This window comes from Bemisia tabaci, unplaced genomic scaffold (genome assembly GCF_918797505.1).
Source record: "Bemisia tabaci unplaced genomic scaffold, PGI_BMITA_v3".
NCBI classification, from domain to species: domain Eukaryota; kingdom Metazoa; phylum Arthropoda; class Insecta; order Hemiptera; family Aleyrodidae; genus Bemisia; species Bemisia tabaci.
This window is the reverse complement of record NW_027311754.1, coordinates 78911-93981: the sequence shown is the minus strand read 5'-3', so window position 1 is coordinate 93981 and position 15071 is coordinate 78911. Positions and strand designations below refer to the sequence as shown.

At 37.8% G+C, this 15071-nt stretch overlaps 1 protein-coding gene across 1 annotated transcript in view; it reads left to right on the top strand.

Annotated features, from left to right (window-relative positions):
• Nucleotides 1-303: 303 nt before the first annotated feature.
• LOC109031841 (uncharacterized) overlaps nt 304-15071 on the top strand; it is a 47629-nt gene continuing 32861 nt past the window's right edge. The window contains exon 1 of the mRNA XM_019043626.2: nt 304-1014. Coding sequence (XP_018899171.2) covers nt 994-1014 — 21 coding nt within the window. The 5' untranslated portion in view covers nt 304-993. The remainder of the gene's footprint in view (nt 1015-15071) is intronic.

Genomic DNA, 15071 nt, shown 5'->3' with positions numbered 1-15071 from the left:
TTAACTTACTGCGAAAAATTATTGCTCGTAATTAGGTTTTTGTGTAGTGTCCTTACCTACAGGAGTAGGTGATGCAGCAAGGACCCTACGAAGTCAATGACGTAAGAAAAGAATCTAGTGTTGCAAAATAAAACAAACGGGAGCTGTCAGGCCAAAGCATAGTATCAAGCCGCGACGAAAAACTTGACAACGTCGCAATGAGCAGCAGGATCTACTCCCCTCTCACGTAGCGGTAGCCTACGCATACTTTTTGTGATGACGTAGAATAAGGCTAAGCTGTGATTGGCCGTTGCTAGTGATAACGGATGCCCACACCTTTCTACTTCCATTTCTGAGCCAGTTCTTGCATTTCTTTTGTATTGCACCAACCGCAGCTTCTGTGCCTTAAAAAATTCAGATTTCGGTTGTGGATGGACTCGTAATCGTGTTTTCGATTCAGCTATTTGAAACGTCTTCTACTCGAGTGCCTTTAATTACAAGCTGTTGTGCCTCCGTCCTTCAACTTTGTCTAGTGTTCCGCGATGAATCATTGTTCCGTCTGCTGCAATGTGTAATCACGGCTGGCATTTTTCCGTTAAAATCTCTTTTGGTGCAGGCCGAAATTTTTAGAAATGATCGTGGTTCCTAAAAGCGTATTTGGTCGGTGAAAATTATATCTTGTGCGGGTTTCGTGAGTTTTTTGTAAGTTCGCTCTGTTTGTTTACATGCTCCGTGGAAGAAGCAACTTCATAGGCAACTCTTCTTACGATGTAATTACAGCACTTACGTTTTCCTAATTGAGTTTGGATACTTTCACCTTGTCATGCATGTAACATGTAGTAATTTCGCAGTGCCCTACAGTTTAAAACAGCTGTGTATCCGATGATTTGATTATCAGTCCACGATATTTTGATGGTGATAACGGTTCAGCATATTGGAAATGAAGTGTTCTTGAGTGTTGATTCCAACTGCCCTTTGGATTAATGAAACGTCCCGTGTTATTACCTCATCAAGATGGATAATGCATATCACAAGGTAAGGTTATGTTTTCTTTCTGCAATCTTTTGTTGGATTAGAGAAAGCTGTGGCTAGTGGCTACGACAAAGCTTCTCTTTATTCGTGGAATGTAATGGAATCGGGATCCTCCTTGGTTCCAACCGATTTTGCCTGCTCTTTCAAGAAACGTAATTTCACGAAGAGGGCGGCTAGACGTTTGCTTATGTTGGCATGCAATGGAAGCATGTAAGTTGGGCAAGTCCTCAGTAATTCAATTGTCCTTTTAAACGTAGCTAGAAAATGATAATGGATGATCAAATTACTTTGATGTTAATGTTACTTAATTGGAAGGGGTCTCAAAAGTTCAAGTAAAACTATAAAGATGTACATGAATAAAAGTGAGACCAGGATTCGGCGTAACTACAATCTCAACCCACCTTGCAAGACCAATCCAAGCGTTCCATTGGATCGCACGGAATGGGCTGGACTGTGGCCGTGGACCAAATCAATAAGTTATGCATTTTGTCACATCCCATTGCAATTAATTGTGATCTATGATTTTGATTTTAAAAAAAAGGCCTTATGAATTCAGGTGTGTCGTCGGAGTCCACTTATCTGATACTGTATGGCTTCGCTGTTTTCTAAATACATGCAGCATCTGCAACTGTGTATCATGAAATTCCCGAATTAAGTCACAATGAGCCATTCTTTCTAGACAAATAATACACCAAATGGAATGCATTTAAATGTTGCTTCTAATAAGTGCAAAACGCATGATTTTTATGACGATATGCGTTTTAAATGTTATGCCGCAATCACACGCTGCATGTGGCTTGAATGTGGAAGTCATCGGCCTGATGCCTGAATTTTGCGCGTGACATGCAAATTTCAGCAACGATTCTCAGCAATCATCGGACTAATGTTGGATTTGTCTGAACTATTCGAATAGATTTTATTCACATCTGGTAGAAAATAACTCGAATTTGCAAAATTTCAGCCGTTGGGCAATGACTGTTGACTTCCACATTCAGCTACCAAATTCAGCGTGTGATTTCGGCATTAATCATCTACCACAGCTGGTTAAATTCTTAAAACATGGGCAGATTATCATAAAAATATGCAATTGTACACAAGACACACATTGGGATGCAGGACGTCATAAGATACGTTTCATCTTATGACATGCCAAACAGAGAAAGTGAACACAACTCAATAAACCCATCAACCTCTGGAGACCAACATACTTAGGATGGGTTCTCTGGAGGCATCAGAGGAAAAGCTACTTAATTTCCCATTGACAAACTTCCTTCATGTAGGTGTTATGGCGGCTCAAATCAATGTCATTGCACTCTTTTGCTGTCTATTCTATTTCTAAGTGGCGTGATAATGAACTCATTGAGGTCATCTCACCGCTCAGCACCTATGAAAGGTGCTGGGCAATTGCATTTAGCGATGGCCTGCCGTGATAGTCATTGGGTGATCAGTGTAAAGTCAGCAAGACTTCAAGAACAATTGTCAAACTCTCAATGGTACTCATCGGGTACCTAACCAACGATTGATCTGAGGTCTCCTGATGACAAAATTCATCTTGGGTCAAATGTTAGGCACTCATATGTGAACACTCCAGCCATTAGTTAATCTAAACAGAGTTGCACAACACTCCCTGTTTAACAGTGGGTAATTCTGTCGCAGAATGGTTTCAAATAATTTTTCTACACAATCAAAGTCTCTGCATACACAGCATGTATATCATTAGTTCTTGCTGCCTTTACTGTAAAGCATCTAATTTTAAGTCTCAAACAGTAATGTGAAATTCAACCATAACTGACCATTACCTTATTGAAATGCAGCCAATGTTCTATTGAAATGTCAATGAAAACTGCTGCAAGACTTGCGATTAGTGACACACAGCACAGCATCCCTGATGCAACCACTGTAGGTCCTTCGTTGCAAAATGACGTACGATAACCCTATTTACATCAGCATTCATCAGTCGTGCTGTTTTAATGTAGTAAGAGCTGCATCTTCATTGAACATTGTATTACATTGTGCCCAAGCTAGGATTGTATTTAGCAAATTGATAAATTATATCGAAGGATTAAATATAAACAAGCGGTCGGGAATACATCTAATTAATAGGATGTCAAATGAATAATCAGCTTGAAGGTACCAAAAAAAGTACCGGTTTTTTTCTTCCTAGGAGATACTGAATTTCTTGGAAAGGCACTGAAAAAGTACTGCAAAAATAACTAATACTTTTTAGCCGGTTTTTGTAGACGCCCTACTTACGCGAGACATGAATCCTGATATGGAGAGTTGGCAGTTCCGAAAACGCCTTCAATTGCGACGTGATACCTCACGCGTTCCGGAGAGTACGTATAGTTGTATCATTGCGCCTTAGGAATACGATAGCCGATTCATATCAAGTCAGCGTCCGTTCCAGTCTTGTCGGTTTTCCTTTGCCACTATCATTGCAGTTTCGGCCACATAGTTTAAGTGTGTCGAAGCTAGGATTGTATTTAGCAAATTGATAAATTATATAGAAGAAATAAATATAATCAAGCGGTCGGGAATATATCTAATTAATAGGAAGTCAAATGAATAATCAACTTGAAGGTACCAAAAAAGTACCGTTTTTTTTCTCCCTATTACGCACTGAATTTTTTGGAAAGGCACTGAAACGGTACTGCAAAAATGCTAAATACACGTCAGCCGGTTTTAGTAGACGCCCTATTTATACGACAAGAGAATTCAGATGTGGAAAGTTGGTAGTTTTGAAAACGACTTCAATTGTGGTGTGATAATTCTCGCATTCCGGAGAGTACGAATAGTTGTATTTTTGCGCCGTAGCAATGCGATGGAAGACTCAAATCACTTCGAGCAGTTTCGAAAACGCCTTCAATTGTGGCGTGATACGTCACGCGTTCCGGAGTGTACGTATAGTTGTATCATTGCGCCTTAGCAATACGATCGTAGTTTCATATCAAGTCAACGTCCGTGCCAGTCTTGTTGGTTTTCCGTTGCCACTATCATTGCAGTTTTGGCCGCATAGTTTAAGTGTGTCCCAGCTAGGATTGTATTTAGCAAATTGATAAATTATATAGAAGAATTAAAAATAAACACGCGGTCAGGAATACATGCAATTAATTGGATGTCAAATGAATAATCAGCTTGAAGGTACTAAAAAAGTACCGGTTTTTTTCTCCCTATTATGCATTGAATTTTTTGGAAAGGCACTGAAACAGTACTGCAAAAATGCTAAATACTTGTCAGCCAGTTTTTGTAGACGCCCTACTTATGCGAGACATGAATCCTGACATGTAGAGTCGGCAGTTTCGAAAACGCCTTCAATTGTGGCGTGATACCTCACGCGTTCCGGAGAGTACGAATAGTTGTATCATGCGCCTTAGCAATACGATAGAAGATTCATATAAAGTCAGCCTCCTTGTCGGTTTTCCTTTGCCACCTTTCTCCTCATTTTTCTCCTCTCTCTCCTCCTTCATTTTCCTTACCTTCTTTTCTTCTCTCTTTTTTTTCTGCTCCTCTTTCTCTACTACTTTATCTTTCTCTTCCTACGCTTCTCCAACAGATTAAATCTCGATCAATTGATAAATTATTTCTACGCAAAATCAATGGCAAATCTTTGGACGCTCGTCACTACAAAACTTCTAAATTTATATTTGAGAAAGGAACATTTTGGCCCCAAAATCAAAATCGAATTAATGAAAAAGCTAATATGCTCTAATTCATGTGTTCTGATATTTTATTTGTTAATCATCTGTGTTTTTTCTAGGCATATAATTATTTGTCTCCTGAAATATATTATAGAAATCAATAAGATGAATGAATAAGTTATAGAAATCGTGAGAATGGTCAAAAACTATAAGTCAAAGATGTATTCATCTGAAAAAGGTGCTACCAGGGGTCATGAAACATCAAATAGACTAAAGTATCGACCCCTGTGTATTACTGCCAAAACTAGCACCATTTTTGTCGGCGTTTAGCCGAGGGTAAAACCCTCGTTTCCACCGTCCACCACGAGGAGGAACCGACATCAGACGGCAACGCCCTGGTTCGCAACGACAAGTTCTGGGCGCACCCTCACTCACAACAGTGAACAATTCGCCAATGACCGAATGCAGGGAACTCCTCTACCACCGTGCGATCCAGCAGTGAGACAACAAACTCGTAGCTGGATACTCTCTACAGAGATAGAGATTGCTGAAACTTTGTCCGGCTTGTTCGGCCCAGGAGAACAGAATACCCTGAGCCACGAGGCCCCGGAACTCTCGTGAAGTATTCGGCTCTCCTGCATCAAAACCTACTTCAATCTGCAACATCGCCCCAACCACCAGCCCGTTTGAGAGGCGTCCGACCCTCCGGTTCCGACTTTGCCTGGTCTAAAGTGTCCCGGGGGGGATGACGGCTTTAGACTTAATGCGCAAGCATCGGCAGATACCGGAGGTTGACCAGTACAGGATTGCCAGGCTTCGATCGGTCACCCCTGCAATTGGTCACTGACGAATCGCGCAAAGTCGGTCACAGATCGGGATTTTCAGACCACTGTGTACCGGTTGATCCTTGCACCTCGCGGTTCAAGGATATGGCCTAACTACTATCAGTGGTCCTCTGAAGATCATCTTTCCCCTCATGTTCCTAAGGTTCCGCTTGATCTCTTCCGTAAGCCAGGGATATGGACTAACAACCAAGGTAATAACGTACCAAGGTTCCGCTTGATCCAAGGCTGCAATGGATATGGCCTAACATCCAAGGTGTGAACAGCCCTGCTGCGCGCGAAGCAGGGCACCGAGGAAGTGGTTGATCCATGCCCGAGCGTATTAGGGATATGGGCTAACAACCAAGGTAATAACGTACCAAGGATGCGCTTGATCCTACATAGCTCGTTACGATGTGTGAAGAGATATGGGCTAACAACCAGAGGCGAGGGAGGGTACAGAATCACAACAGTTTGCCGGCGTTTGGCACGGGTCAGAGACCCGCCCCAGGTCCACCACGAGGAGGCTCCGGCACCAGACCCTTTTCTCTCTCTTCTCACGTTTCCTCTCGCTTTTCCTCTCGATTTTCTTCTCACTTTTCTTCTTGCTTTTCTTCTCGCTTTCCTTCTCGCTTTCCTTCTCAATTTCCTTCTCGCTTTCCTTCTCAATTTCCTTCTCGCTTTCCTTCTCAATTTCCTTCTCAATTTCCTTCTCGCTTTCCTTCTCAATTTCCTTCTCGCTTTCCCTCTCACTGTTTTACTGTGTGCTTTCACTGTTTTATTCTCTTTTATGTTCTCTCTATTCTTCTCTTCTTCTTCTCCCATGTCTCTTCTTTTCTCTCCTCTCTCCTCTCTATTCTTCCTGTTCTTTCTCTTATCTTCTTCCTCCTCTTTCTATTCTTCTCCCTCTCCTCAAACTTTGAGTTTACCCTATACGAAGAGGTACTTTCACGAATGAGCCGTAAATAGTAGTTTTTCTATCGTAGAATATAGTCTATTTGATCCCCAGGGAATCTAGTAGCCAGTAATAGACTTCTGACAGTGCTTCAGAAGACAAACGCATACCCCGTCACTGAGACAGAGAATTGACGAAGGAAGTGATTCGGTCACTTCATTCGAAGTTAGGAAAAGTCTCAAAATGGTGAGCAATAGAAAAATGTTGAACATCTTATTTATAATCAAGAATCTCATTCCTAGACAAAAGTCCTGAGGACAGAAGAACTCGCGATCCCAGTGGCGTGGCGTGAATTGCGATATATCGATTGTTATGCCATTTAAATCCATGGTAAAAAATCGATTATTAAGGTGTTCGCTACGAACACCCATAAGAAACTCAATGAAACACATCTACACCGAACCACACTCGTTCATCATATGTATGAACTGATATTAATCAAAATTAATCATTTATTGTCTCAAACTGTGCTTTTTGCTAAGTCCTGACGACGGCTGAGGCCGAAAAGCTTCGACTATTAAGTTCCTGAATTTCAAGTTAACGTGAGTTAACAGTTTATTTTAATCCATAGCACTGGCTACCCAACAAACCAAAAATTACACAAAAACTACTACCATAATGTTGTAAATCAACACTTTCAATACATATTGTCATTGAAAGATCAAAATTGACCAAGACGGATCCTAAATATTAGTCGTAAAACTGTAACCTCAGGCGGAATTTTTTTCGTTTTGCAAAACAACCTCTAGTATAGCAATAATGAAAGTTTTGGTGGTTCACTTGCCTCGGCACAGTAAAACTAAACTTAAGAGAGCTCATCGTTTCCCGCGTGAAAGAACGTAACTTCATTTCAATGTTGCCAAATGTCCCCTCGCAAATTGCATATTAAGTAGGAGGATCTTGAACTTTCCTAACTGGAAATTTCATTGATAATTTTCCCCGAGATTTCATGCAAAATTAAAATAAAAATTACACAGGCACATTTTCATTAATTTGTTTTACAAAGTTGTGCCTGAAAATTGCACAGGCATAACTTTGTAAAATAAAGTAATTGTTTGAGTCAATTTGGTGACCTTGGAATGGAGCTACATTCCTTCATGCGGGAGACAAGTTTTACATTTAAACGTCTGGTCAGTTCTACTTATTTGTGACAGACGAGGGTTAAATGGACTACATTTTGCAATTAGGAACTAAAATTTCTGGCTCATCCTTAAAAACACTTTTGTGCATCGGGAAACTAATGGCTCATAAGTTATTTCTAAACTGAGTCAGAAATTATAGTTCCCAATTGCAAAATGTGGTCCAAATGAGTCTGGAGGCTATTGGAGCGGAGGAAAACTTATTATTCATGTGGAAGCTACCTTTCATAACAATATGCCGGGCCCCTTTTACTAGTGACCAGATCTGTAAGAGGGGACCTATCTTTCTGAGGACAAAATTCCTTTACTCAGGAAATTTGATCCTAAATCTCAAAAACTGTCGTGAAGCTTGAAGACAAAAATTCCTAGGTTGTAGAAAAATGTTGTTCATGTGTCCGCAAAAGGTTAAGAACAATTTTCTCCTGGAGGAGAAGCTCTTTTTACATAGATCCACACACAAATAGACTGCATTTTGCAATTGAGCACTAAAATTTGTGTCTCAAGTTCAGAAACAACGTAAGTACCCATAGTATCATATGCTCATAAGTGTTTTTATAGATGAGCCAGAAATTGTAGCTCCGAATTACAAAACTTAGTTCAAATTAAGTAACGTTGACTCAGACCGCTTTCGGCGCTCTGCTCAATCTTCACCAGATTGAAGGCAAGAAGGAAGTAAAGCAGTCGATAACCTAACAAGGTTTAACAGTTAATTTCCACCACGACGCACTTTTAGACCCCGGCTCGTCAAAAATTCTTCCAAAGACACGAGGCACTCTGGAAATTCATGAATAATCATCCAAAATTGTTACATATTATTACTTTGCTCTATGATGACCCATGTCTCCAGTAAAAATCTTAGCTTGAGGATACGCCTGGTTTTAGAAATACAGCGTTGACAAGTTTCCATATTTAAGCTTTAAAGATTATCGTATCATCAAGTATCTTACTTTCTGTAAACAACTGTCATTGGATGTTTCATGATATTTTAAGACATTTTATCAACAGTCAGCGTACATTTTTCTAAAAAAATACGTTAATAATAAATAATTTTTCTACGTTAATGCTGTTAATTATGTTGATACAACGTTGCAAACTTGACATCACAGACCTATAAAAATACCCATTTTGTTCCGTTTTTTTAATTAAAAAACGAACTTATTGACCACCTAAAGGTATGATAATGTGGTTTAGCTTAAATTCTATGATAAGATTAGTCTTGGGTAAAGGTTTCACCGCGAGTGTAAGTATAGATTTAACGATACAGCGTTGCAAAGTTTATGTATATAAGCTTTAAAAATGTTTTTATTTTTAAGTTCAGTGTTCGTTTGTTTTTTTTTGTTTTTTTTGTTTTTTTTTTGTTTTTTTGTTTTTGTTTTTTTTATGAAATAAACCATTAACGTTATCTGCAGATGTAAGATTGATTTGTAGTGATACAGCGTTGCCAAGCTTACAATTTTGAACTCAACGAAATATGATTTTTTTAAAAAAATTTTTTCCAGTTTAAGATAAAATCAATGGGTATCATCCCTCATATCAATCCAAAATATCAAGGTCTGATGTCGGTTCCAAGTGACAATTAGTTTTTGCAATAATACTATCGTCAAGTTTATTCACAAGCAATAAATAATAGACGATTTTAAAATAAAGATGCTTCCAGTAGTTATTTGATTTCGCTTATTTTTTTATTTACATTGACATTTTTTTCTTTCATTTTTATATGACTTTCTACCGTACATTATTTTTTATTGTATTTATAGTTTTTTATCTTCTTCCTTCAAAATATTTTATTCATGTGATGCTTCAGTATCAGTCCTGTCTTGCCTTCAAATCTATAGAAAACGCCTCAACATGATGCCAATTTTAAACTTTCACCCTCCAAAAGTCATATTTAAATAATTTTAAAATTCTCTCTTAAGGAGGCGTCTGGGTTTTTTATAGATTAACGCAACAGTGATTTAAATATTCTATTTAGGTTTTAAATTATATTTTATTGTTTTGTTGGTGTATTTATTATTTTTCGTTCATTTAATTTACTTTGCATCTTTTTTTTTCCTTTTTTTTTTCCTTCTTCTTCTTCTTTAATATTTTCAAAATCTTCCATTCTTACGTTCAACATACTCAGTTTTTTAAGGCATAATGAATGTATCGTCTGTATCAAGATTTATTTCTACTTAAAAAAACCCAAACGCCTCCATATCCTATGTTAGTTTCTTCATTACACCTAAAAAAGGTTGAATTTGCAACTAAGTCTAGGCAGAATATTTCAGATCTTGAAAGCAACGCTGATGCTGAATCATCCATTGTATTCCAAAAATCCTCTGGAATTACATTTTAAAGTAAAATAACTATTGGAAGTATCCTTATTTTTAACTAATTTTATACAATCGAATGTTAAAAGAAAAGCAGATACAATTTGCAACGATGTTATTTTAATACAATTGTCACCCAGGATCAACATAAAGCCTCCACATTTCGCTTCACACTATTAACCATTAACTCATATTGTATCTTGTCTCCAATACAATAACAAGAAAAAGTAGACATTTTCATAGATGAAAGATGTAAACTTCGCAACGCTGTATTGCCCAAAATTATCGTATACTGATTAAATCTATGCTATACGTCTAAACTTTGCAACGCTGCATTGCCTAAAATTATCGTATACTGATATAAATTTTACTATGAGTCTGCGAGTATCTCTAATTGTATATTTTATGTCTCAAATACTGCTACAATATACAAAACTATAAAAAATGGGTATTTTTAAAGGGCAAGAATGTAATTTTTGCAACGTTGTACTGCAATTAACGGCTCATCCACAATTTGAAACTTTTACTACGGATTTTCTTATAATTTTTCAGTTACGCGTCATGTTTACTTACATTACTTGTTACTTACATTACTTTGAAATTGGCTTTTGGAAGAAATTCTTCAAAAATATGAAGATTTTTAAGACTCAAACATGCAAACTTTGCAACGCTGTAGCTCCAAAACCAATGGCGTGGCGTGAAATGCGATATATCGATTGTCATGCCATTTAAACCTATGAAAAAGGATCGATAGACAGGGTGTTCGCAGCGAACACCTTAATAATCGATTCTTTACCATAGCTTTAAATGGCATGAGAATCGATACATCGCAATTCACGCCACGCCACTGTCCAAAACCAAACGTATCCTCAAGCTAAAATTTTTACCGGAGGCTTGTCTCATCATAAGGTTTCATTTCGGTCACGTACGAATGAAATCCCCGGGTTTCAAAAAGGTCGCTCCTCTGACATAAGGACGTATCTCACTTTTCACATGAACCGCAGAAAGCATGGATTTGAATGTGACCCAGGGCTCACGAGGAAATTGAGATTCGCCCTTTCGTCAGAGGAGCGACGAAACGGGGCCACTCATTGGGAGGCTTTTTAATCTATTTTCCTCCCTCAATTGGACTGCATTTTGCAATTTGGAACTATAAATTCTGGCCCGGTTTAAAAAAAAACGCATGTGCCATTAGTATCCCTATGCACATAAGTGTTTTTTTCAGATGAGCCAGAATTTATAGTTCCAAATTGCAAAATGCAGTCCAATTCGTCGTTACCTCCCACGAAAGAACATAACTACATTTGGATTACATTTTGCAATAAGGAATCACTATTTCTGACAGCGGCGATGATTAGCGTTTAGGAAGAATGAGGGGCTTGTAGGACAAAGCGCGTAAGTGCAGTTTTTGCTACCTCGAGAAATATGTGTTTGAAGTCTCGAAATTACATGGATCCTTATGGTGGAAAGAAAGTTCAAACTGACTTTTTGAAGCTTAAAAATTGAAATTTGAGAGGGAATTTTTCACAAAATATGCACTAAGACTACTTTACTTGAAATCATTAAAATCTGAACTTTTTCCAAAACTGCACTTATGCGCCTTGTCCTCCAAGCCCCTCAAATATTTTAGCAGCCCATTTCAAAAATTGAAATTATTGACGGTAACCGATTCATTAGAAGTTGAGGTGATTCAATGAACGCCATATTTTGTGCCAGAACGACTTGCGAAATATCGCGTCGATTGGTTTCATTTTTTCAGCTACTCGTCATTTTTCTCGAATTTTGAGATCTCAATACTGTTGTCAGGAGACTAGAGCACTCGCTTACCAATTTTAACAATGAAATTCAACGTAATAAAGGCGTGGTTTTTTTAGAGAGAAAATATCGCATTCGAGTGCACTTTCGATATCAGTATCGAATGCGATGTTTTCTCTCTAAAAATACCACGCCTTTAGTACGTTGAATTTCATTGTTAAAATTGGTAAGTAAGTGCTTTAGTCTCCTGACAACAGAATCGCGATCTCAAAATTGGAGAAAAATGACGAGTAGCTGAAAAAATGGAACCAATTGATGCGATTTATCGCATGCCATTCTGACTCGAAATATGGCGTCCATTGAATCACCTTAAGTTGATTTTACCTAAAATCGCCTGAATGATGACAGCGGCGATGATCAGCGTTGAGGAAGAATGAGGGGCTTGTAGGACAAAGCGCGGAAGTGCAGTTTTTGCTACCTCGAGAAATATGTGTTTGAAGTCTCAAAATTACACGGATCCTTATGGCGGAAAGAAAGTTCAAACTGACTTTTTGAAGCTTAAAAATTGAAATTTGAGAGATAATTTTTCACAAAATATGCACTAAGACTAGTTTTGTTTGGAATCATTATCGAGAAATATGTGTTTGAAGTCTCAAAATTACATGGATCCTTATGGCGGAAAGAAAGTTCAAACTGGCTTTTTGAAGCTTGAAAATTGAAATTTGAGAGGGAATTTTTCACAAAATATGCACTAAGACTAGTTTTACTTGAAATCATTATCGAGAAATATGTATTTGAAGTCTCAAAATTACACGGATCCTTATGGCGGAAAGAAAGTTCAAACTGACTTTTTGAAGCTTGAAAATTGAAATTTGAGAGGGAATTTTTCACAAAATATGCACTTAGACTAGTTTTACTTGAAATCATTAAAATCTCAACTTTTTCAAAAACTGCACTTATGCGCCTTGTCCTCCAAGCCCCTCAATTTTTTAGCAGCCCATTTCAAAAATTGAAATTATTGACAGTAACCGATTCATTAGAAGTTGAGGTGATTATCAATGAACGCCATATTTTGTGCCAGAACGACTTGCGAAATATCGCGTCGATTGGTTTCATTTTTTCAGCCACTCGTAATTTTTCTCGAATTTTGAGATTGCAATTCTGTCGTCAGGAGACTAAAGAATTCACCTACCAAATTTTGACAAACAAATTCATCGTAATGAAGTCGTGGGTTTTTTTTTATGAGACAAAATATCGCATTCGAATGCAGTATTTTTCCTCTATTTTCCTTACGCCCTTAATACTTTGAATTTGTTCATCAAAATTGATAAGTGCATTATTTAGTCTCCTGACAATGGAATTGCGATCTCAAAATTCGAGAAAAATGACGAGTCGCCGGAAAAATGGAACTTATCGATGCTATATATCGCATGCCGTTCTGTCACAAAATATGGCGTTCATCGAATTACCTTAATTTTCGAAATAGGAGGAAGCTTGAGAGATCTTACCGTGAAGAAGAGATGATCTGCAAGGTCAGGAACAGCTCTGATGCGTAGGGTGAAAATTTCCATCCTCGTTCATCCCCCTTCTCGAATGTTGGCTGCAAAGAAAAAAATTAATTTAATTAATTGTCTAGTATATGGAACAGCTTAACAAATAAATTGAAATAATGTTGAAAAATAATGGAATAAAACTGCTTTTTTACCACAAAATTACAATATCCTCACATAATGTATTCAATAATAATCAATTTTCAACGATTAAACATTTTCATATCAACGACTTAAGGAGATTTGATGAACGCCATATTTTGTGCCAGAACGACATGCGAAATATCGCGTCGATTAGTTTCATTTTTTCAGCTACTCGTCATTTTTCTCGAATTTTGAGATCGCAATTCTGTTGTCAGGAGACTAGAGCACTCGCTTACCAATTTTAACAATGAAATTCAACGTAATAAAGGCGTGGTTTTTTTAGAGAGAAAATATCGCATTCGAGTGCACTTTCGATATCAGTATCGAATGCGATGTTTTCTCTCTAAAAATACCACGCCTTTATTACGTTGAATTTCATTGTTAAAATTGGTAAGTGAGTGCTTTAGTCTCCTGACAACAGAATCGCGATCTCAAAATTGGAGAAAAATGACGAGTAGCTGAAAAAATGGAACCAATTGATGCGATATATCGCATGCCGTTCTGATACAAAATATCGCGTCCATTGAATCACCTTAAGTGTAGAAACACGCGTTTCCGTCTGCTACTTGAACAGATTTTCTGTCATACTTCATTTTTTCTCGGGGAAACTGGTCTACTAAATTCTGTTAAAAACTTCCGTGATCTTTCTTCTCAGTATCTGCAGAATACCTTTGTATGACTTCTCAAGCCATGAAGTTCGGCATGTTTTCTTCTCGAACAAAATGCAACAAAGGTAGGACAATTTTATGGACACCACCAATAGCCAATGTACAGGGTGAGCGAAAAGTCCCCGACCCCCCCTCTAACTTTTGAACGAATTGAGCTAAGGAAATGAAACTTTGGGAATGTTCCTATCTCAAAGGGGACCATCTTTTGAGGGGGTCAAAATTTTGGTCCCCCCCTCAGGGGGGGACAGGGGCCCCCCAACTTTTTTTTTTCAAATAGCAACCCCTATCTTGTGATACCTCATTCGAAAGAGCATAAAAAACTAAGAATTTTGGCGCAAACCGCAGATCAATATCTCAATTTTTGACCGAGTTATGATAGGTCAAAGGTCAAATTTGACCTATTTTCAAAAAATCATAACTCCGGTTCAAATTATCGTAAAGAAAAAAATAAAACGGGAAAATTTACCAAATTGTGTTCGCTTTTACGTAAAAATTGCAGAAATCACTTCGATTTAATTTTAAGGGGGGGCTCGGACCCCCAAATACGTCAATTCAAAGGTCATTCAATTTTCCTGCGAAATAAGCCAATTTCCTCTGGATTTGCCTCCACATTATCTCAGTAAGGTCAAAATCAGTTCAACATTACGTTGGCAAGTCCCCAAATTTCGGGAAAAGTTAAAAAAACGAAATTTAAGGTGAATTAAATTGACCGTTTAAATTTCGTTTTTTTTAACTTTTCCCGAAATTTGGGGACTTGCCAACGTAATGTTGAACTGATTTTGACCTTACTGAGATAATGTGGAGGCAAATCCAGAGGAAATTGGCTTATTTCGCAGGAAAATTGAATGACCTTTGAATTGACGTATTTGGGGGTCCGAGCCCCCCCTTAAAATTAAATCGAAGTGATTTCTGCAATTTTTACGTAAAAGCGAACACAATTTGGTAAATTTTCCCGTTTTATTTTTTTCTTTACGATAATTTGAACCGGAGTTATGATTTTTTGAAAATAGGTCAAATTTGACCTTTGACCTATCATAACTCGGTCAAAAATTGAGATATTGATCTGCGGTTTGCGCCAAAA